This window comes from Dasypus novemcinctus, chromosome 5 (genome assembly GCF_030445035.2).
Source record: "Dasypus novemcinctus isolate mDasNov1 chromosome 5, mDasNov1.1.hap2, whole genome shotgun sequence".
NCBI lineage: Eukaryota > Metazoa > Chordata > Mammalia > Cingulata > Dasypodidae > Dasypus > Dasypus novemcinctus.
Window position 1 is genome coordinate 108901405 of NC_080677.1, and position 24008 is coordinate 108925412.

Consider the following 24008-nt stretch of genomic DNA (forward strand, 5'->3'; position numbering starts at 1 on the left):
ATGGTGAAGTATAATAATGCCTGCAAAGACCTCATGCCTAGCAGAAAGTGCGCTACCTATCACAGCATAATGGTGACCACCTGACGCTAGAGAAAAGCGACTCTTCACTGATTCCTTCTACAATATATATTTCTCTTCCATTGTCCCCCTCTCCATTCTCTCCTCCTCCGCTTGTCCCCCTGGCAACTGGAGTACTGACCTAAAATGCAGCTGTGACTAAGAGTTAATGCCTTTGAAATAATAATACATTTTGCAGGCTTGTTCCACTCGCCAAGCCCATTCACCCAAGTTGTCTCATCTAGTATCCCCCCAAAACCTTGTGAAGTAGGGAGGGAAGAGATTATTAACCCCATTTTATTGATGCATAATCTGAGATTTAGAGAGAGAAGGTAAATTGCCTCAGGTCTTTTAGATAGGAAGTGAGCACCCTCGTTTTCTATCTCTAAGCCCAGTGCCCTCTCAATGACATCTGCACCCTTAGGTGAAAGGAGGGCACGGCCCACGGAAAGTATGAGTGGATTGGGAGGGAGAAGAGACCAAAGAAAAGAATTAACAGAAGAGGGAGGAAAGGAATGTGTTCCTAGCGCCACCAGCTGCTCTTCATCTTTTTCTGGTGATGGAGGGTTTGGCGCCCAGGAGAGGCTAACCCAGCAAACTTCCAGGGAGGAAAGAAAAGCTAAGGGCCTTGTCTTCCACTTCTACTTCTTGTTCTCACTTTCCCCTTCCCCTGAGGGGTTTTGCCTAGAGGTGGGGCGGGGGGACAGCCCCAGCTCTCCCAAAGCACACACTGGGTCTTGCCCAGAGAAGACCTAATGCCCATTTTCAGGCCGGGCCTGCCGGCCTTTAGGTGCTGCGCTGTCCTGAGGCTAGGCCATGTCTGCGCGAGAGGAAAGCTGGTGAAGCTCGCCTGGAGGAAGTGGCACACAGGCTATCCCCGGAGGAGGGATGGGTCCCGGGCTGTCCCCTGTGGACAGGCGGACACTCCTGGTCTGCAGTTTTATCCTGGTAGCAGCTTCGGGCCAGATGAATTTCACAGGGTGAGTGGCTGCTCTGCAACAGGAGGGGGCACTGGCCAGCGCTAGGGATTTGGGAGGGGGGCTTCGTTTGTGGGATGATCAAGGTAGAGGGAGTGAGGACTTCTGTTCTCATCCTGAACCCACATCCAACCATTATCTTCCACTCTCACGCTCAAGGCCAGGCCATTCACCTGTGTATTGTCCCTCCCCAAATCCAGAGTTCTTAATCTGGGGTCAATGGATAATCAGGCAGGGCCCCCCAAATCTCCTAAAATCAAATGTAAAAATTTGTATCCATTTGATTTTTGGGGGGAAGGGTCCATAACTTTCCTCAGACTCTTTAAATAAATTAGCTCTTACCCCCAGTGCCCAATTCCTTTTCCAGCCTTCTTTCCTTGTCTTGGCTTTTGGTTTTCCAGTAGCATTGACAAGCTTTGTTGAGCCCTTTGGTGGTCTGATCTCAGGGCTGACCCCAGACTGCTGACCCCAGAGGCTTGTGTCCTTCCTGGTCAGGGCTCCTTAGCCTCCTGCTCACAGCGGTGTCCCTAGCCTCCCTGCTAGGTTCGCTCGGCCCAGTGTCTTCTCCACTGGGCCTTTTCCAAGCAACACAGCCTCCCAGGAGTCCGTCTTTCAGCAGCTCCTTCAGCCCTTCTCTATGTTTTTCCAGAGACCAGGTTCTTCGAATCCTAGCCAAAGACGAGCAGCAGCTCTCACTTCTCAGGGATCTGGAGGGCCTGAGGCCCCAGAAGGTGAGGACTCCTCAGGGCTTGAGGATGCGTGCCTGTGTTCTCCTCCTTCAAACCAGCTCTCCTGATGTCTCTGCCAGAGATCGCAAAATGGTGGAAAATTCAAAAGTGGCTCTTCTTCAGGAAAGAGTGGGGAATGTTGGTGCCGTAGGTCGGGCAGCACTTCTTAGGCTGTGGTTCCTTCGGATCGCCCCTCAGGGCTGGGGGTTGCTGAGCAGGCCCTGTCAGGGAGGCCACTCTGAAAATGGCTGGCATTTCCTAAAGCCACATGGGACATATGTCTCTGGGTGGGATGCCATGTAGCGTGCCGGCTGTACACATCTGTTTCACAATTGAAATGGCTTCGTTTGGCAAACCAGTGTTTTGTTTTGTTCATCCCTGTCAGCCTGTGCAGTTGTTTCCACTGAGAAAATTTGTCCAATGCAAGTTATCACAATGGAAAACATTTTCTTCAACCACTGTAAGAGAAGGGGTTTGTTTGAAGACTGCGGAAACAATCCCGTTCTTCTGGACATGGCCCAAAGCTGTTACCCATATTTCAATGAGCGTCTCAATGTACCAGAACTCAGAGTTCCTTTTAAGAATTCTCTCCATTTTACAAATTGAGAAGTAGACTTAGCATTAAGATGATGTGGGGACCAGGATCAGACCTCTCCTACTCCTCCAGGATTGGGGGCAATGGTGCTTCCCTCTTCTGCCCAGGGACCTCGTCCCTTCTATGTCCTAGGTGACGCGTGGCCTCACCTTCAGGAACTGTTTAGGGCTCTTTGGATCTTGGAGAAGTTGCAATGTGTGAATGAGGCTGAGAAAGAAAGGTGCTGCTATTAGGGAAAGAAACTCAATGGCTTGGGATTTAGTTTGTTTGTTTTATTATTTTGTTTTGTTTTTTTGTCCCAGTCTTGCTTCTTTGATTTAAAGTTTTCATTCTGGAACTAGGACCCTCTTGCCTATATAAATGAAGAAGGTCCTTTGGCTCTCTAGGGGGCCTACAAGATTGTGTGTAAAGATATGCAATAAACCCACCCATTTTGCTTTCCTCTGTGACCAGGTGGACTTCTGGCGTGGCCCAGCCAGGCCCAGCCTCCCTGTGGACATGAGAGTGCCTTTCTTTGAACTGAAAAATGTCAAAGCTTATTTGGATTCTCATGATCTTGCCTACAGCATAATGATAAAGGACATCCAGGTAAGGTCCCACCCCAGCACTGAGACTGGACCCTCACCTTCCATATTCTTTTCTGATTTTTTTGCACAACTTGGAGGAAAACATCCTGGGCGAGTAGGAGAGTGGACATCCTTGTTTCTGGAGCGCCAGCTGCATTTTTGCGAACAAACTGTGACAGGAATTGAACCTCACACGTTCTCGGAGAAAACTTAAATACAGTGCTAAGTTCATTGGGGGATGAGTGCTCAGTGAGTGGTGATGGCAGGGCTGCTTGTGGACAAGTCCTCTTAGGGAGGAATTTGCAGCTAATAAAGGAAGAGAGGGGAGAAAGGAGATAAAAGGAAATAGCTTGGCTCTCTTCTAGACACGGGGGGGGGGGGAGGCGGTTCTGGACAGCGTCTTTGCTTTCCCAGCTGTACTCTCCTGTCCCTGTGGTGGTGCAAGGGGAACCCTTTCACTGCCAAGAAGCTGCAGGAGGTGAGAGGAGCCTCCCACCACCTCCGCTGCAGAACTGTCCGCACTGGGAATCTCTCCCAGGAATGGTTATCGCACACGAACAGCCTTGGGTGAAGTGACTGCAGGCTTATCCCTGAGTAGTGTGAGGGAGCCTTCATCCTGGGCACCCCAACCTCCCTGCCCCCACTTGAAGCTACATGTTTCTCCCTTGTAAAACAAAACAAAATAACTTTTATGGTAGTCAAGTATATAAAACTCATTCTCCTCTTTTTGAACATCAGGTTCTACTTCAATTGTCCTGTCTTCAGGGAGATCCCAGATTGCCTCTGAAAGTTGTTGACAGCATAGCCTCTCTCCTAAAACAATTATTCTGGCTACTCCTCCTTGGTTAAGCCTCTCTGGGTGCACCCTTCTGTGGATGCTCTGGAAAACTGTGTACCTCTGGAATTGTATCCACATACATTAATTCCCAAATGTGTGCGTCAGCTAATCTCCAGGCTCAGAGTGTGGGAACAGAGTCGCCTGGAGTGCACACACTTGACACGGAATGCCGAGGGGGATAAACGCATTAGATGCCGTTCCTTTCCCAGGCAAGCACAGCGCTGCGGTACTTCAGCCCATTCAAAGGCCTTTATCCCCTCATCAAGCACATCTGTTTCTCTACTCAACATGTGGGGGTGGGATATTTCTCTAGTTAAATCCCCATGAACCAAACTGGGGAAACTCTCACAGACAAGAGAGGCCACCACATCAAAAGAAGTAGAACTTAATTCTTGTTTTTAGCCTGCACCTCTAATTTGAAGTTTGTGTTCCCTTGCTTCTGCCCTGCTCTGGGAACCCTGCAGCATTTGACAGATACATAGTAAGTCTCCACGACATTTTCTGTTGATTTGTGTACATCAGGGATGGCCCCCAAATTACCTCTGAACCTCCCCCACTAGCTCCTATGGAGTTGCTGGGCTGCATTCTCCTCAGCCTGCCCTCTCCTCACGTCGCTGGTCCCAAATCCCTCGCTCTGGTTTAGCACTCCCTCTCGGTAAAACGCCCTGAATGCTCAGCACTAACCTAGCCAGGCAAGTTTTTCACCACCAGCTTGTCCTGTCTGCAGTGTATCAAGTTCTGCTTCACATGCTTGAGTTTGAATGTAAGGTTAGAGGGAACTGGGCGAGGGAAGAGGCTGTGGTGTTGAGTTGACGGGTGGTGATGAAGGGTAGACGTGTCTCAGACAGAGAACAGAGGGCTTTGACCAGTTGGGGAGCTGGCATCGAGGCTCCCGTTGTAGTTCTTGGTGCACATACCTGGTTTCTTCCCATCCTCTGAACCTTCCTAGCCCAGGGCTTGGTTTAGCGTCTCCTGCAAGGCAGACCTTTGACAGTTGTCTGCTGAATGGACTCACTTCTTGGCAGGTTCAGGAAGAGCGTGTCCAGAGAGAGCCCGTGTTGATACACTGGTCTTTGTCTCCTGAGCCCCTCCCCTCATTGCCTCAAGGTCTGGGGTCACACCCCTCTTCTTTATACCCCCAGTACCTTCTATAGGACCTGCCACTTAGTTGGGGCTTAATGAATCCTAGTCAAATTAATGGATGTGAGAAGAAAAGAAAAGAGGAGAGGGTATGTTTGCTGCTTGGTCCAGGCTGAGAGGGAGCATAGAAAATCTTGATGCTGGTTTTTACTTTGACCAGAGGCACTGGCAATTTCTGAGGAAGGGAAAGACTCAGCCCCTGTAATCAAGGGCATGCTTGAGAAAGGTGTGGTGGGTTCATTATTCCCCCATCAGATTCAGAGATACCTACTGTGTGCTGAGCATTGGGCACGTGCTGGAAATACAAAGACAAATAATTTGGTCCCTCTATTCAGGGCAGTTGGAGTGTAATGGGGGATGGGGGAGCGGAGAAGTAAATCAGTGATCACAATGGAGTGGATGAGTGCCCTGATGGAGGGAGAGCAGGTTGCCATGGGAGCGAATACAAGAGGCTCTGCTCCTGAGCTCTAAGAAGGCGGTAATTGCGGTGTGGAGCTGAAGAGCAGGCAGCGCGGGGGCCGGGGAAGGGGGTGCGGGGGTCTGATTGGAGATGGGGCTGGACCAGATCACCAAGGGCATCTTCTGCCATGTAGAGGTTTGGATTTTATCCTGAAAACTACGGGGAGCCATCGACGGGTTCTGACACGATCAGATTTGCATTTAAGAAAAATCACTTGGGCGACTGCATCATGACAGTGCTGAGGAGGGGACAGGGGCAAGGAGAGACTGACAGGCAGAAGGGTGGTGAGGAAATTGCAGCGGGCCAGGCAAGAAATTATCTGATTCCGAGTGAGCTCTATTTGCATTTAATTTTTCTTCACCTTCGCATTCTTTTCAGCTCTTTGGTTTTGTTTTTTTTTTTTGCCCCAGGATGAGTCACCATGGAAAAGCTTCACTTGAGCAATCAGCTCTGTGGATTTTAATGGCTTTTTTCTGATTACAAAATTAATAAATATTCATGTTAGATAATTTGGAAAATAGGCAAAAACACAAGGAGGAAAACAAAAATCACCCATGCTCCTACCATCTAGAGAGAAATACAATTTAGTATAAATGTTGCTTCACCAATTCCCCTCCCTCTCCTGGATCATTCCCATCAGCATACAAATACATAGTTATTTCTTTCTAAACCCTTCTCTCTTGATCGCTTCTCCCCCTTCAGCTATCACCCCATTTCTCCATTCCTCATACAGTGAGACTCCTGGGAATACTGACCTATGCTTGCCAGCTTTAGTCCCTGTCCTCTCACAGTCCTTCTAACCCTCATTTCACCAAAACTGCCCTTGATGATGTCACTAACAGCTCATAGGTCAAACTCAATGGTCAGTTCTCAGTGCGCATCATTCTTTCATGTTCCATTATTCACCAGTAGGACTGGCCACTCTCTCCTCCCTAAAACATGTCTTTTCACTTGGCTTCCAGGAAGCGACAACATCCTGAGTCTCCCTACCTCACGGTCTGGTCTTTCGCAGGTTGCTTTCTGCTTCCTAGCTCAGTCCTTGGACTGCTCTTCGTACTCTCATCCAGGATCTGTCTCCTGACGACCCCTACCTCTAATTTCCAGCCAGCACCTCTTTGCTAGACTCCAGACTTGTATGTCTGACTGCCACTTATCATTTCCACCTGCGTGTCTAATAGGACCCCAAACTTCACAAGTCTGAACTGAGCTCTGCCTACACCCTACCTGCCATCCTTGACTCCTCCCTCAATCTCATTCTCCACATCCAATCCATCAGTACATCCCATTGGCTGTCCTTTCAAAATATATCATCACACCCCACGCCACCAACCTGGGCCAATGCACCATCCTCCCTCATCTGGATTATTCCACTAGCTTTCTAACTGCTCTCCCTGATTCCAGCCTTGCCTCCTAACTGCCCATTCTCAAAACAGTCCGTGGGATCCTTTAATAAGATGCAAATCAGATCTTGTCACTCCTCTGTTTTAAACACTCCAATGACTGCCCAACTCAAAGTGGAAGCCAAAGTCATTAAAATGACGATAAGGCTCTGTGTGATCTACCCTACCCCCATCACAGATTACTCTTCCTTGCTCACTCTCCTCCAGCCATAGGGGCTTCCTTGATGTTCCTCGAACTTGCCTGACCCATTCCTGTCTCAGGACCTTTGACTTGATCCACACCTCAGGGCCTTTTCATTTGCTGGTCCCTCTACCTGGAAGGCTCTTCCTGAAGGTATCTCTATGGCTTATTCCCTCGCTACTTTCAAAACCTTTTCATCTTACTTTACATTGTTCCCTTCTTCTCCCCAACTCCCTTCTTCCCTTTCCTGCTTCTCTTTTCCCCTTGGCACTTACTGCCTTCTAATAATAACTTCTTTATCTTGTTTATTGTTTGTATCTCCTGCTAGAGTGTATGCTCCACAGGGCCAGGATGTTTTTGTTTGATTGGCTGCCATATCTTTAGTGCCCAGCACATAGCGTGTCCTCAACAAATGCTTGTTTGCTGAATAGAAGAGTTTTAAAAGTGGGAGCACTGTGGGTTGGGAGTGGGTAGCAGCCCTAAAGAGGAAAGGAGGACATGTAGAGACGAGTGCCAGAGAACACGGGGAAGAAATGAGAAATCCTTGGGAAGGCCGCGAGGGTGAGGCAGAGTCTGGTCACCCCAAGGGGTCGGGGAAGAAGGATGACCAGGCCTCTCTGTTGGGCCCCATGAGGGGCAGGCACTGGCCAACTCACCCAAGTGACCACTGATGGGGGGGCAGTCTGTTGTTCAAGTCCTATGCTGCCATATTCCCTCTGGAGGAATCCAGATTTCCTGGCCATGTCTTGTCATGATTGTTCCATTGCAGAGCCCAGAGTCACCCCAATTATTGTCCGTGTTGTCATCATCATCTTCATCATCATCATCATCACTAATATTTACTAGGATTTATTACATGCCAGGCAATGCTCTAAGCACTTTACTTGTACTGATTTTTTTAATCCTCACAAGAACCTTTCAAAGTATGTACTAATAAGACCCCCATTTTATGATGGGGAAACTGAGACACAGAGAAGTTAGTAATGTGCCCAGGTAAGTGACAGAGTCAGGATTTTTCGGCTGTGGTGCCATCTGCCTCCCCAGCAGCAGCCACCACTGTTGTTTGTGTGGTGTTTTAACTTTGCCTTTCCTGTGGTGAAACTGTGGTTCATCCTTGACTTCTGGAGGGCGAGAGTGGTCTATCCTAACAGCTTGAGATCTGAGGCCACTGTCATTTAAGCATGGACTGCAGTTGCCAGTAACCACATAGTTGCTCCTACAAATGTTAGGCCTGGAAGACAAGGCCAGGGACATACTGGGAGAGCAGTCTATTGTCATCAAAGAGCAGGGTTAGATCCTGTCTGGATTTAGAGCCCATTTCCAGCTCCCCACTTAACCGTTTCCATCCACTGCTCCATTTTACTTCTGTGGTTGGAGTTCAGCTGCCAGTCAAGAGGGCTGGCTCCCTTCAGGCCTCACTTCACCTTTCTAAGTGCTTCCCCTCCCGGGTCCTAGAGATGCTGCTCTTTGCTTAATGCCCCCTTCCTTCCTTATCCCTGTCATAAATTAACTCACACCAAGGTATTACTTTCCCTGTCAGGTATGACTTCCAGGGAGGCAAATGGCTTACTTCTGAGGTGTTTTTTTCTGTTTCCCCTGAGAAGCCTGACAGGTCTGTAATTAGGCATTCCTGAGCCTGCTGCAAAACAACATTCCTTAGATCACCCATCTCCTTCCCTCAACTGTGTGAAGGCAGCAAACATCTGTGCATTTTTCAGGCCTGGGTAGATTAGTGTTCTTGGAATTGAGGCCCAACTATAAGGTCTGAGCATTCCCAATTTGTAAGAGAGTGTCATAATTCACAGGCTGTGAGGGTGTTTGGGAAGTTATTTACAGTTTGGTGTCCACTTTCCATTTGCCTCCAAGCTGTTTTGTAGAACAAAGGACAGCCTCAGGGAGCCTAGTGTGTCCCCAAGGCTGTGTGGGAAGAACAAGTTCCTCTGGTCCCTGCTTCCCAGCTTCTCCTCCGGGTACTCCACCCTCGCCCATTGCCTCAGGCCCTCTATCAGCTCTGGTCCCTTTGACGTCATTCTGGTGGAGCCTGTTCCCTTCCTCAGCAGCTGCTTGCACAGCTGGTAGCACCCGACCCACAGTGACGGGCACACATCTGTCATGGTGGACTGTTGGGAGTTGGGTTGATTTCCTGGGAAGAAGACAAATTCCTTTTGTTGGAGCTTCCTGGGGTGGTGATTGTGCCAGTGAGGATCAGGATTCCCTCAGCGACATCTAACTTAATGGACAATCCCAGCTTTGCTCTAGATGGGAATAACCCCAGACTGGCCAGTCCAGCTAGCAAACCTTGCAAGTCCAGTTCCCTAGCATGTAGTCGGTACTCAAAAGTAAAATAAAATAGGCCCCCAGACATCTATTTCCAGTCCTTTATTTTTTATTTTTATTTTTTTCCAGTCCTTTTTAAAATCTCAGAACTTAAGGGTAGTGAGGAAGCTGACTAGGTCGTCAGGGAGGAGTCACTGGCTGGTGGCTTCTCTGTAGCAGGTGGGTGGGGCCTCTTTTCAGCTCTGGTATTTGAAGACTTCCTGGCTTCTGCTTCATTTAGCCATTAGGTTATTGTGGGTGGTTTTGTTTGTTTGTTTGTTTTTGGAATTATTTATTCATTTAAAAATTCTTACTTACTGAAATAGTGTAAGCACATTGCAAAAATGTGAAAATAGAGAGAAGAAAAAAAGTTGCCCCAAATTATCATCTTTCTATCCTAACGGGTATTATTAACATTTTGATATATGTATTTTGGCATTTCAGTGTCTTTTTTCCCTATGCTTAGAAGGGATACTTGCTCTTTCATTATTATTTTTTAAACCTTTTAATTGTAAGCATAGTATGATGACATTTTCAGCTACCATTTTTCACATTTGTGCTCTCTTTTTGTTTGTGATATATTTATTATTGTTAACTTTTAGTTTTGATACTATCCTTAAGAAACCCAAGGTTAGGAACTAGGATATCTGGGTTCTTACTTCACCTCTGCCACTTAGTAGCTTTGACATTAGTTCCCTTCACCTCTCCTGGCTGCCTTATCTTTATAACAGAAATAGTTAATTCCTGCCTTGTTATCTGGCCATCTGACCAGATCAGATGAGATACTGAGGATAAAGATGCTTGGTAAACTAAAAGGCTCTGGACAAAAGCAAGGCATCATAGGACTTACTTGTGGCCCAGAGTTGCAAACAAGGGGGTAACTTTGGGTTGAGGTCCTCTGATTTCCCAGCATCTTCTTTGACAGAGGGGCTCAGGCACTCTCCATGCTGGGCAGTTGGTCCTGGATCCTGGGCTTTCTCCACTCCTGGGTGCCAAGGTAAGGATATGAGGTTGGGGTGAAGGATACCTGCCCACCTCACTGTGGCCCAAGCAGGGAAAAAATGTCCCAGGACATTGTGAGAGGTCTGAGCTGTGGATGGCCAACTCAACTCAGATACTATACTGCCTTCTTGAAGGGCAGTGGGAAGTACCATGTGAGGATTGAGTGCCAATTCCAAATTAACTCCCTAGGATATTGCTTTTAGCTCACCTAGACTTGTGTTTCGGAGGCACTTAACATTTTGATCCAAAGAGCTTTGGCACATCAGTAATAATGGTTTAGAATGGATTTGTTTATACCTGGCTTTCTGAATGGCTTAGACACCAGTTGTCTAGGCTACTTTCTGGGGATAGAGTTGATGTTAGGGGTAGTGGAGTCCTGTTTGCCACAGTTTGTCAATGCATGTGTTTCAGCTTAGGTTCTGACTCAATGGAATGTTTATAGAGGGCAAACACAATGTTGGCTATTGACCACGAGCACCTCTTCCAAAACACTTAAATACATTATTACAGTTTATCCTATGAGGTGGGCAAGGCAGGTATTGCCCCAGTTTTCAGGCTGAGGAAACGAAGGCCAAATTTATACAGCAATCTAGTGGCAGAAGCAGAAACCAGCTCTCCACACTCCTTGCCCTGTACTCATTCAGGAGATGGCAGCATGAACGCCACCTGCCAAACGGAAGAATCACCCAGCGATCCAGCATCTCCTATTGTGCAGCTCACACTCATAGTGGTTTATTCTCCTGTGTCAATGCTGTGTTTGTGTACAGCCAGCTGAGGAAGGGCTCCACAGAGAATGAGCTGCCCTACCCTCCCATTCCCTTCCAAAATGTGTTCCTATCTTCTAGGTGCTGCTGGATGAGGAGAGGGAAGCCATGGCAAAATCCCGTCGGCTGGAGCGCAGCACCAGTAGCTTCAGTTACTCCTCTTACCACACCCTGGAGGAGGTAGGTCTGCCTGGTTAAGTTCTGGGCTTTTTTGTCCCTTAGGACCCCTGGGAATCTGTCTCCACTTTAGTCAGAGACTAGTGATGGTTTCCAGGGTCTACAAGAGACAATGAACTAACACTTGAGGTGTGCAGAGCAAGCAGACAGAAGGTGAAGATCTGTTAGGTAGACAGTTAGCCTCAAAGAAGTCCAGAACCCAGGATTCTGATAGAGGGAACTTCAGCTCAACAGCATAGTCCTAGGGAGGTAGAGGAGCATGGCAAGACAGGAGACTGAAGGGTTTACCGGGAAGAACTTTTAGGTAAGAACCCCTTAATGGTCAGTACAGGACAGATAGGAAACTGCCTTCATATCCATTCCTCTGGCTAGGGATCCAGTGGTCTTAACTTCTCCACAACCAGTCCTGGTATTAAGTAGCCCCAGCTGCAGGTACTAGAGGGCAGCAGGGCCAGAAAACCAGGCAAGTCAGAGAGCCGTGTTTGTGGAATAAAATAGAGTTGCCCTCACATATTAAAAAATTTCATAATCACAGTTGCAGTCAGCTAAGGCAGGCATGACTGATTGTGATTTGTTTATAAAGGAAATTTACAAGGAGAGCACAGGGAAACTGTCCACTCTATTATTATCATCATTTTACAAGGCCTGTAATAGAGGATCCACTTTCTTTCATATATTTGTTAAATGAATTTTGCATATTGAAGGAATAAGAAAATGAACTATAGTCACTGTTGATACCAAAGATAAATAAAACATGACTGACTTTGAGGGGCTTAGAGTCTAAACCAGGAGCCATATAACCAAAAACAATACTATAAAGACTATGAGAGTTGTCAACTAGAGAAAGGAGGCAAGAAAAAAGAATTCCAACCACAGAAAGCCATGTAGGCAGACCCTGGAGATTGGGTGGACCCAGGACATGCTGTTCCTCCAGGCCAAAGCTTAGCTCTGCAGAGAATCCTGGGAATCCAGGCAGGCCATAATTCATTGTCCTTAGCCCTGGAGGGTATCTTCAGTTTTTGTAATCCTAGGTTCTTTTGGATCCTCAAGGGAGGTAGGAAAGCAATGAGGAGAGTGTGAAGGGGGAAGGAGAATATTCTCCCTGTTTAAACGCCAGTCTGATAAATGTCATTCCTTCCAGATATATAACTGGATTGACGGCTTTGTAACTGAACATTCGGATATAGTCTCAAAAATTCAGATTGGCTACAGCTTTGAAAATCGCTCCATTCTTGTCCTGAAGGTAAATGACTATGGTGAAAACCTCTGGCATAAGATTAAGTTCATATAGGTAATGGCTGGGTGCAAGTTTTAGGGAAAGAAAGGATACCCCTATCCTGAGGTGACCCATAATCTTGGGGACTGTGGAGTTCAGGAGTCCACCCCTCTCTTACAGGTGTGGACATGTGACAGTGCAGTAACCTGGCCCGTCCTTGGCCAGGAAGTGGGTGGGAAAGTTGCTAAGGAGATGGAGCTGTGGAGTAGCAGTCATCACCCTGGACTTGGGGTGTTAGTTTGGATGAGCCAGCATTCTTTTTACCTCAATTGCTTCTGCTAAATGGGAAGCGAGATACACACAGAAGCCTCATTTGAAAATGACTGAGGTCACCAGGCTCAGACAGCCTCACAGGTAGGCCTGAGTCTTTGGGGAGGCCTCCCAGGCTTTTACAGGGGTTCCTGGAAATAGAGTCTTAGCAAACTTGGCAACTGCAGTGCCTTGGTCATGAAGGAGACAGGGTAGGAGACTGTGGAACCCTGTCTACCCCACCATTGGAAAATGATTTTTTTTTTTTTTTAAGATACTGGAGCTGGAGATTGAATCTGGGACCTTGTAGGTAGGAAGCTGGAGCTCAACCACTGAGACACATCAGCTCCCCTGAGTTGGTTTTTAGTTTTTTTAGTTTTTTGGTTTTTAAAAAAAAATTTTTTTTAGGAGGTACCAGGGACCAAACCCGGGACCTCCCAGGTGAGAAGCAGGCACTCAACTGCTTGAGCCACATCTGCTCCCCAGAAAATGATTCTTAATACATGCCTGTTGGGGACTGTATTCTGTTCCTGACAAAAAGGCATGTTCAGGTTCCAACCCCTTGGTCCTGTGTGAACCCATCTATCCATTTGTAAATAAGACCTTTGAAGATGTTATTAGTTAAGGTGTATCCAAACTGAATGAGGGTGGGCCTTAATCCCATAAATATTTTGGAATAAATATATTTATTATTAATCCAATAAATATATGCCTGAAGTCCATATAAGCAATAGGATATTGGACAGGGGAAAGAAGCCAAGAGGAGCAGACAGAGGCTGAAAGTCAGTGGAATCCTGAAGAGAAAGGAGAAGATGTCACCATGATTGTTGCTATGTGACAGAGAAGTATAGAGTATCACTGGCAGTCAGCCCCAGAGTGCCACAGTCTTTGGGAAGCAAGCATTGCCTTTCTGATGCCTCAGTTATGGACTTCTCCTCGCCTCAAAACCATGAGCCAAAAAATGCTGTTATTAAGCCACCCTACTGTATGGAATTTATTTTAGCAGTTGAGAAACTAAAATAGTTTTTGGTAATGGAAAGAAGGGTGCTGCTATGACAAATACCAAAAAATTTGGAAATGACTTTGGAATTGGGTAATAGAAGTTGGAAGAATTGTGGAGTCTTGATAGAAAAAGTCTTGATTATTTTGAAGAGATTGTTGGTGAAAATATGGATGTTAAAGTTACTTCCAATGAGGACTTCAAAGGAAATGAAGAATGTGTTTTTGGGTATTGGGAATGGCAGAGAACTTAGCAAAATTGTGTTCTATTGTTGGGTTGAAAGTAACTTGTAAGTTATGAACTTGGATATTTAGCTGAGGAGATTTTCAAGCTAAGTGGGGAAGGTACAGCCTGGTTTCTCCTTGCAGCTTATAGTAAAATGTCCTGCTGGGGTTCATACTTGTTTGGGTCCATGACTTTTGTTTCCCTTCCAATTTCTCATTTTTGAAATGGGGATATTTATCCTATGCCTGCCCCTCCATTGTTTATTAGAAGCAGACAATTTGTTTTCTATGTTTCACAGAAGATTTCCCTAGGACCATCCATATCCATACCTGATTTTGATGAGACACTGTACTTAGCATTGCTCTAAAATGGCTTAAGGCTTTTAGGATGTCACGATGGAATGAATGTATCTTGCATGTGGGAAGAGCATGTCTTGTATGGGATTGAATCATATCCCCCACAAAAGACATCCTTTGAAGATATTATTAAAGGTATGCCCAAAGTGAGTGAGGGTGGGCCTTAATCCAAATGGCCAAAGTCCTTATAAGCAAAGCAAATTGAGTACAGAAGGAGGAAGCCATGGGGAGCAGCCAGGAACTGAATGTCAACGGAACCCAAAGAGAAAGGAGAGGACACCACCATATGCATTGCCATGTGATGGAAAAACCAAGAACCAAAGATCACCAGCAGTCAGCCCAGAACACTACAGTCTCTGGGGAGAAAACATCTGCCTTGCCGATGCCTCAATTCTGGATTTCTCCTAGTCTGAAAACTGTGAACCAATAAAATCATGTTGCTAAGCCAGCCCATTATATGGTATTTATTTTAGCAGCTGGGAAACTAAGACAGTGCTTAAAAAAGGGCACTCAGGAACATGGCCCATGGAGGACATTACACATCAATCCTGGGAAAGGCAGCACTGCTGCTCAGGAAAGTCCTGGTAGACTCTTCCAAACAGCCAACTGGCCTCATCTTCTCTGGGACTTAAATTCACCTATGCCTGTTCCCTCTACCCCAGGAGTTGTCCGTCTTCTCTCTTCACTCTCCAAGACTTTACTACTCCTAGTGTGATCCTTGCACCAGCAGTTTCAGCATCACTTGGGAGCTTGTTAGGAAAGTCCTGGTAGACTCTTCCAAATAGCCAACTGGCCTCATCTTCTCTGGGACTTAAATTCACCTATGCCCGTTCCCTCTACCCCAGGGGTTGTCCATCTTCTCTCTTCACTTTCCAAGACTTTACTACTCCTAGTGTGATCCTTGCTCCAGCAGTTTCAGCATCACTTGGGAGCTTGTTAGAAAGGCAAACTCTCACACCACTCCCCAGATCTCCTGAACCAGAATCTTCATCTCAGTACTATCCCTGGGTGATTTGTGGTACATTAAAGTTTGAGAAACAGTAGTCTCAGATACTTTCGAACCTGGGAAATTCTGTGCTTCTGGCTGGACCACTTTACTTTCTAGAAGGGCCACCATATCACCAGGGCCCATACTGTGCACTCTCATAGGCACATGCCCAAATACCTGCATACACATACCCTCTCTTGGGCAAAATATACCTGGGCTGGAGTTGCTCAAGGCAGTAAGGATGTGTCTGGGGCATTCTTCCAGGCTGTAGTTGCCCCAGTGACCTGCTATTTGATACCTGGTTCTTCTTCCCAGTTCAGTACTGGAGGTTCTCAGCGCCCAGGTATCTGGATCGACACTGGAATTCATGCCCGGGAGTGGATCACCCACGCCACCGGCATCTGGACTGCCAACGAGGTCAGTAAGGGCCTGCAGCTGAAGGGTGGCCACGATGGGGGCTTCATCTGGGAGGGGCTGCTCCACTATTTAAGGGCACCATCAGGTGAAAAATTATACTTAGCTCATTTAAATTCAGGGTGCTCAGTGCACTCTTGTTTAGAACAGCAACCATGTGCTCTGGCCCATGTGTATTCTTTGCCTTCTAGTTGTTTAAAATCCAAGTCTTTAAAAAATGCTGCACCAAGGGTGTACCTGATGACCCAATGGCACCCTGCCCTGTAGCCACAGACTGTGCACATGCTCTGCTCCACTTCTGAGGAGAGCACACGAGCCACCCATCCCTCACCCTGGTCCCACTTCCTCCTTTCTTGCAGATTGTCAGTAAATATGGCAAAGACTGTGTCCTGACCGACATACTGAACAGCATGGACATCTTCTTGGAGATCGTCACCAACCCTGATGGGTTTGCTTTTACCCACAGCATGGTGAGGGCTCCTGGGGATGGCTAGCAGAAGAGGATGCGAGGTCAGCTGGTGGGGTGGGGTGGAGGAAAATTCACTGTAGCCTGAGGGAGTGGGTGAGGCCAGGCTTCCTGGAGGCTGGTCAGGTGCAGGGGGTCCTTGCAGAAAGCATCACTGCATCGCTGAGGGCCAGGAAGACTGCTCAAATACACAGCTGTGATTCTTGCCCTCCCGCCTCCTTGCTGCTGCTTGGGGAAGGCCACTGTTGGCAGTCTGACTGCAGCCTTGACCCAGCCTCATGTCAGCCACATCCTGTCCTAGAGATTCCTTCCCTTTGCTCCTCCACCAGTTCCCTCTTCATAGGCCAGGCTGTCAGGAAGAGCTTCCACCCTGGGGGATGGGCCAGATAATGAGGCCACCTGACCTGGGCTTTCTCAGAACCGCTTGTGGCGAAAGAACAAGTCCGTCAGACCTGGAATCTTCTGCGTTGGCGTGGATCTCAACAGGAACTGGAAGTCAGGTTTTGGAGGTATGGCAACCTGCTGGACCTGTGGGCAGGACTGGAGAAGGAATTGTTGGTCCTTGGCAGGTTGTCCCACACAGTCAGATGACACTGATTCATGACCTGGGAGGCATGGGGCCTTGTAAAATATGAGTGAGTAATGTCCAGGGACAGGCAAACATGTGCCTAGACGGGCTGTGGGCTGTCGGGAAAGTTGCACATGTGTGTAAATGTACATATCTAAGCCCTCAAGGGAGCCCCCACCTCCTGAAATGGGAACAAACTGCAAGGGTCAAATCCTAAATATGACAGAGAAAGGCTTAAGGAAGTACAAGGTGGCCTTGCTGATTGTTCAATACCCAGGGTTATGATGTTCCCAGAATATTCCTAGCCCTTTCTCGAAGGAAGCATACCACAAGAAAATGCCTCTCAGTTCATTCCCTGAGTACTGTTACCTGAATTTTGCCCTTTGAATAATCCAGAAAAATAGCTTAAATACAGAATGGGCCACTTCCTTATCATCAAAGCTGACTTTCCCAAGCCTCATTTTTATTTTTGACTTGATTGCTTTATAATCCTGGGCTGATAGGCTGGTGCGTATCTGCATGGCTGCATGATCCCAAGGAGGAGTTTTTTCTCCTGAGCTTCTTGGTTTCTTCCCTGATCGTCTTTCTCTCCATGCCAGGGAAAAGGGACTAGATGGGGAAACTACAGCATCTAGAATTCCCAGAGAATGGTATGTGGGTGCTGGGAATGTACTATTTGATGTGTGGGATCCTTCAGAGTCAGGGGTCACAAGGACAACTCATGGCCTCAAGGGTGGCATGGTCTGGTTCCACAGGGGACAGTGTCATTGCTCTTGAAAAGCAAATCCACAGGATGGTGGTCAAACCAAAGAGAGAGCACATTCTAGATCTGGATGCCCATTGGATGCCCATTGTTGTGAAAACCTGGTTTCTTTGGGTCTGATCTCACTGAAAAATAAGGATGCTTCTGAGGCATCTAGAACAAGGCCTCAGCTCAAAATGTGGGGGTTGCCTGAGGATCTGGGCTCCCGTAGGTAGCGGCTTATGCAAGGGACATGACCACGCAAAAACAGGCATTTCTACCTCCACATGACCAGTTGCTTGCCCTCGTTGGGCATCTAAGTAGGCCACTTAGAAGTGACCGAAGTGAATGTCCCTGAACCCCAAGATAGCCTGGCTTGTAGATAGACAAATGTCCTCTTAAAGAAAATAACTTATGTGGGTTTCTCCACATGAAAAAATACATGGTATATATGCCATGTAAAAAATTTTTTTGGAAAAAAGAATGAACAACCCAGGGGTGGGGGAAGGTCCCATAATCCCACTACCCATGATGACTGCTTTTAATAATTTACCTTATCCTTCCAGAGATATCCCCTAGTTACATTTCTAGGAAAGGCAAAATAAATAGCTAAGGAATCCATTAGCAGGTACTTGTGAACCATGTAGGCTCAGATGGCCTTGACTGTCAAAGAGAAGTGGGCAGCTAATTCCTGTTTGGGCAAGGGAAGATCAGTTCACTCTGCTTAGCTCAAACCAGAGCAAACGGCCTGAAGTGTTTCTCCATATTTGGGCAAAGCCACCTGGCCGTTAGCAGGGGAACAGCTTTCTGTGCGTAGGCTGCAAACGCAGACAAAGCTTTCAGCGTCCCCTGCTCTGCTCATCTGTTTCTATTTGTCATTCATCAAGTGTAGCAGGTGCAGAAGCTCTGGGCAGACACAACACACAGGGCCACTGTGAGCCGGGCAGACTCCCTCCTCACCCCCTTGTTCTCTGCAGGCTCATCCCCTTCTGAACAACCCCCTCACCCCCCGCGAGGACCCACAAACCCAGAGGGGATGTGCTCCTCCATGACAGAGCTGCCTCCATGCCTGCAGGTGGCCAGAAATAGCCTGTGTCTGGGCTGGTGACTCAGGCAGGGAGATTTTGTTTATGGTTTTATTACTGCCTTAATTTAATTACTGCATAATGAGTCATCTGTAGATCACCCCTGCCTTCATACTCGGGGAGGACTGGTTTGCCACATTTCTAGAGTGGTCTGAACTGGTCTGCTGGCTAGCCCATCAGTGCCCAGCTAGCCTACTGCCCCAGGAGTCAGCTTGGGTGCTCTAGCTTCAGAAGTCGGGGTGGTCCCTGGCCTCTGGACCAGGCTCATGTGCAGCCATTTCAAGGAGGAGGAGCAAGAGAAGGAGCCGAAATGACTCTTTCCAAATGTGTCCTTAACCCATGAATCTTGACCAACCCAGCTCAACCCTCCAAGATATGGCCCTGGGAGAGGGGGAGGGATGCAGAAGAGGGAGGAAAGAGGGAGAAAAGGGATATGGAATGAAGAATCTAGGAGGAGATTAGAACAAATTAAACTTGTGGAAAAAAAAATAGAAGCACAGCTTGTCTTTGCCCTCTCCACCAACTTAGTTTCCCAAGAATTTTTAAAGACGTCTTTGGTTCCCTGACAAGTCTTGCACAATTATGGGGATCAGTTCTCTCTTTTCCTGGCCCCCAATTCCATGGAACTCCTGGGGCCACAGCCACAGCAAAGCTTGAGCAGACACCAAGTGGAGCTCTCGGCTGATGGTGAAATCAAGTCTTCCCCATGGTGGTAGAGGGTCAGCATGAGAAGAAGGGTCAGCACAGAGGAGTCCCTGCTCGGTAAAGGAAACTGGGTTTGGGACAGAGACCTAGGGTTTCCTCTGGATGCAACTTCTGAAGCAGGCCTGCCTTTCTAATGGAACCATGGTTAGGACTTAACCAGAGGAGAAGCCAAGGGAACTCCCTGCCCAGCTGCTGAGCTGCTGACTCGTGGTGTGGCTGGACTTCTCGGTTGTATTAGACTAGGGTATTCAATAGGAACAAGTACCTTCCCAAATCTCACTGGCTTAATACCATAAGAGTTAATATTTCCACGTACGCGAAGTCCCCTGTGGGTAGGTAACTTTCCTTGGCAGCTCTCTTCCAACAGTGGGAGAGAGTTCTTTGCTTCCAGCCACACAGAATAGAGTGTGGAGAACTCACACACTCTCTTAAACCAGAAGTGACTCATTATTTCTGCTCACATTTCCCTTGATCGGACTTAGTCACATGGCTTCAACCAAATTGCAAAGGAGGCGGGGGGGGGGGGAGGGGGAAATGTAGGAGAACCCATGAATATTTTGCAAACATTCAGCATTTCTGCCCCTCTTGGGAATTCTAACCCTTTGAGTGGCTTTATATTAACTTCCAGGGAATGGTTCCAACAACAACCCCTGCTCAGAGACTTATCACGGGCCTGCTCCTCAGTCAGAGCCAGAGGTGGCTGCCATTGTGAACTTCATCACAGACCATGGGAACATCAAGGCCCTGATCTCCATTCACAGCTACTCTCAGATGCTCATGTACCCTTACGGCCACTCTCTGGAGCCTGTTTCAAACAATGAGGAGTTGGTGAGTTTGACGTTGAGGGTTTGAGGAAGGAGAGAGGAGGCCTCTCCCTGGGACAGACTCTTATTCTGAGAACAAGGGTCTAGACCCGTAGACTCCATGGCAGGGAGATGGTGTGTGTGTGTGTGTGTGTGTATAGGGGGTTTTGGCGCTCTCACATGTGATCAAGTTCAACGCCGGAGGTGTTATGCTCCCTCTTCATGAGAGAGTGTGCACTTTCGACATCTAGGACTCTAAAGTTCATGCGTCTCACCAGCTGGTGAGGGGTGGGTGTGGGGGAAGCCACTTGGGACCTGGCCTCTTACCCTCTGGATGTGATCTCACAGTTCCAACTTGCCAAGGATGCAGTGAAGGCCCTGTATGAGGTCCACGGGATCGAATACATTTATGGCAGCATCAGCACCACCCTCTGTGAGTGAGCCTTCCCTGGTCACTATTTCAGCTCTCACAGCCACCTCGGGCTGGGCGGGTGCAGGAGCTAAGGTGACTGGCAGACCTGGTCCACCAAGGGCGGTAGTGTAGACCTAGCAGGCCTGTGCCACTGCTGATCCCACATCTGGGTAGATAGGGAGATGGTGGTATCCCAGACAGCTGCTGCTTTGCTGCTTTAAAGGCACAGCTCCCAGTGCTAAGTGCCTTGAGGGAAAAGGCCCTAAGCCTGGCACCCTCAAGGGGTTTTCTTTTTGCTGAAGTAGAGAATGGGCTGTGTGGGTGAGGAGGGCAGGTGGGCCTGCGCCCAGAAGCTGGGCCTTGGGTGGGTGGGAGTTTGACCCCCAGGACCCACTCTCCACTCGGGATACCTCTATTCCCTGTGGCCACACCTCACCCTGCATTTTTTGGCCTGCTCGTTTCCAGATGTGGCCAGCGGGATCACTGTAGATTGGGCCTACGACAGCGGCATCAAGTACGCTTTCAGCTTCGAGCTCCGGGACACTGGGCACTATGGCTTCCTGCTGCCGGCCGCTCAGATCGTCCCCACGGCCCAGGAGACGTGGATGGCGATTCGGACCATCATGGAGCACACTCTGAATCACCCCTACGAGCCGCGGCAGAGCCAAAGGGCTTTGTCTTCCTCGCCAAGGCCAGGGGTGGGCCTCCTCCTGAAACCCAAGTTATGCGTCCCACTCCCCACACCCCTGCCCTGACCCCTTAGAAATACAAACAAATCTGAACCGACTTCGCCGCCTCTGGTGCTGGCTCCACCCCTTTGGGCTCAGCACTGGTGTGTGGGGGTGGCTGGCCTTGAGGAGGGGGCCGTGCTCTATATCACTGAGGGGCAGCTTAAAATCCCTGGGGAACGCCCTTCACTCAGGAAAACAGACCTCACCTTTCCTCCTCTGCAGTACTCTCAGGCAAGAACAGAGGAACCCGCCCCCTGGGAGCTCTTAATACACACGGTATCCCAGGGGTACTCCCATTTGACTGTGACCTTGGAGGGGAGAACATGGAATCTCAAGGAGTAGATTTCCAGCGGTGCCTTTCTGGCACTTTGAGGGAGAGGTGGGGACAGAAGGGCAGCTTCCACCTCTGCCAGCTTTGTTTCCCATGCTGGGTAGGGGGCAGGGTCCATTTCAGATGCCCCACTCAGAGGTGCCTGTGTATCTAGAGTGAACTGGTCACTAGTTTGTGACCTGCTGGTCTTAGGAGCATGGCCAGTCAGAGCCAGGACAGCAAAGCGTCATGTATCTATAAAGAAGAAATTCTCTCCTCCTCCTCTTCATCATCGTAATTGTCGTTATTGTCATTTATTGAACAGGCCAGGTAATGTACTAAGTAAGTGCTTGATCTACGAGAAACAAAGGTGTAATATTTTAAGATGTCCACGAAGTGCCTTCCCCATTCCTGGGAGCAGGGATAGTGGGTGTCTTGGCCCTGCACTCCAGTGAGGCACATGTACCCTAGAAGCAAGAAGTCAACTGCCTTGCTGAATGAGTTTGTGTCTCAGGCAGCAACATTAGTCTTGAGGCAAGACTTTGGTAAAAGGCAGGCTTTGTTAAGAAAGAAAAGAATGGCGGGCACCAGCGAGCCAGCCTCTGCAGGACATAGAGCACAGGGTTTAAAAATTTTTTAAATTTATTTTCTTCCCCTTCCCTGCACCCCTCCCCTCCCCAGTTGTCTGCTCTCTGTGTCCATTTGCTCTGTGTTCTTCTGTGTCCGCTTTTATTCTTGTCAGCGGCACCCAGAATCTGTGTCTCGTTTTGTTGCGTCATCTTCCTTTGTCAGCTCTCCGTGTGTGCAGTACCATTTCTGGGCAGGCAGCACTTTTTTTACGCAGGGTGGCTCTCCTTTACAGGGCGCACTCCTTGTCCGTGGGGCTCCCCTACACAGGGGACACCCCTGAGTGGCACGGCACTCCTTGCATGCATCAGCACTGCACGTGGGCCAGCTTATTACACTGGTCAGCAGGCCCTGGGTTTGAACCCTGGACCTCCCATGTGGTAGGCGGGCGCCCTATCCATTGGGCCAAATCTGCTTCCCAAGAGCACAGGGTTTTAATCCCAGTCACTGACAGGGAAGAAAGAAGGTGCAGGGAGAACAGGCCCCCCATTCCACCCAACCTGTAAAAGGAGATAGAGGCTGAGCCAGTCAGTGGAAGGAGGGTGCCAGTGGCGATCAAAATTCCAGGTTAGGACATGTGATGAAGACACCTCAGCGGTGCAACCTTTGGGAGCTCAGAGCAGAGGAATGAGAAGCCGGCAGGGGAAGAGGCCTGGGATAGAGGCGAGAAGGCCGACCAGGCCCCAAGCAACAAGCAGCCCGGTTGCACCACGGGGCAGCTGGGGATGCCCGTGCCCAGGACCAGCTGCCCTCTGTGGCAGCCCCAAGGAAGTCAGGATGATTGGCTCCCGAAAAACCTGTTCATCTCCAGAAGAAGAGCCCGCAAAGGAGGAGAGAGAATCCTGATTCTGGCTGAGCAGTTTCCCAAAAGAGACTGAGGGTTTTTCTTTTTTTTCTTTTTTTTCAAGTGGGAAGTGGTCTGAGTTAGCTGGAATTGCCAAGCTAAAGTTTTCTGCTATTAGCGGAAATGAGAGGTCATGGGCTAAGTTAATATAAGCTATAGATAAATAAAGCAAGTTATACCTTTGCACACTAGAGTCTGTGATTGTAACTTTTATGCCCTTTACACAAATATTTTTATTTAATCCTCACGGGGAGGGTATTACTAGTATTAATAAGCTCAGTTTTTTCAGATAAAGAAAGCAAGATTTGGAGAGGTTTTCAAGGCCAAAAAGGCCACACAGAAAGTTGTTGAGGGAGATTTGAACTTGAGTTGGTGTAACTCCAAAACCACTATGTTACCACTTGTCCAAGTGTGCCCTATGCTCCACCTGCAATGGAATCACGTGGACCAGTGATTAACATGAAGATATTTGGGCCCCACATATCTCTGGGGTCAGGCTCCCTAAATCTGCATTTTTACCATCCCTCCAAGGAGCTCTGAAGCAACTTAAAGATTGAGATCCACTGATCCTTGCTCCCATACTGCCAAGAAAGAATACATTTGAATCTTGAGGGGAAGCTGGAGCTTTGGTTCCCTGGCCCTCTGCCATTGTCAGTTGGGGCTAGAGGTGGCTTCAAAGGGGAGAGGCCTGTCATGGTTCTTCCCAAGATTTCCAGGGGTTGCCTGCCCCCGGCCTAAAGCTGTGTGGTCTGCAGACCACAGATATCAGCATCACCCGGGAGCTTGTGAGTCACGCACATTCTTGAGCCACTCAGACTGACCGAATCAATCTCTGGGGGTGGAACTAGGTGATTCTGATGCCAAGATTGAGAAGCAACAGCCTAGAGGCAGGAGTGTCTGGACTCTGATGGGCTTCCCAGTAACAGTAAAAACAATAAACTCTTTTATACCACTTACTACTGTTCCGAGTGCACTGCATAAGTCAACACATCATGCATCTCTCAGA

The 24008-nt window shown here is 48.3% G+C and overlaps 1 protein-coding gene across 1 annotated transcript; it reads left to right on the plus strand.

Moving 5' to 3' along the window:
* On the plus strand, positions 1–23048 carry CPA5 (carboxypeptidase A5). The gene is made up of 12 exons (XM_058296552.1): positions 1–72; positions 928–1037; positions 1684–1765; positions 2811–2945; positions 11106–11204; positions 12343–12444; positions 15611–15712; positions 16069–16179; positions 16594–16684; positions 19904–20103; positions 20427–20511; positions 20956–23048. The coding sequence occupies exons 1-12, from the start codon at positions 1–3 to the stop codon at positions 21243–21245; spliced, it is 1479 nt and encodes a 492-aa protein (XP_058152535.1). The 3' UTR covers positions 21246–23048.
* Positions 23049–24008: the final 960 nt, after the last annotated feature.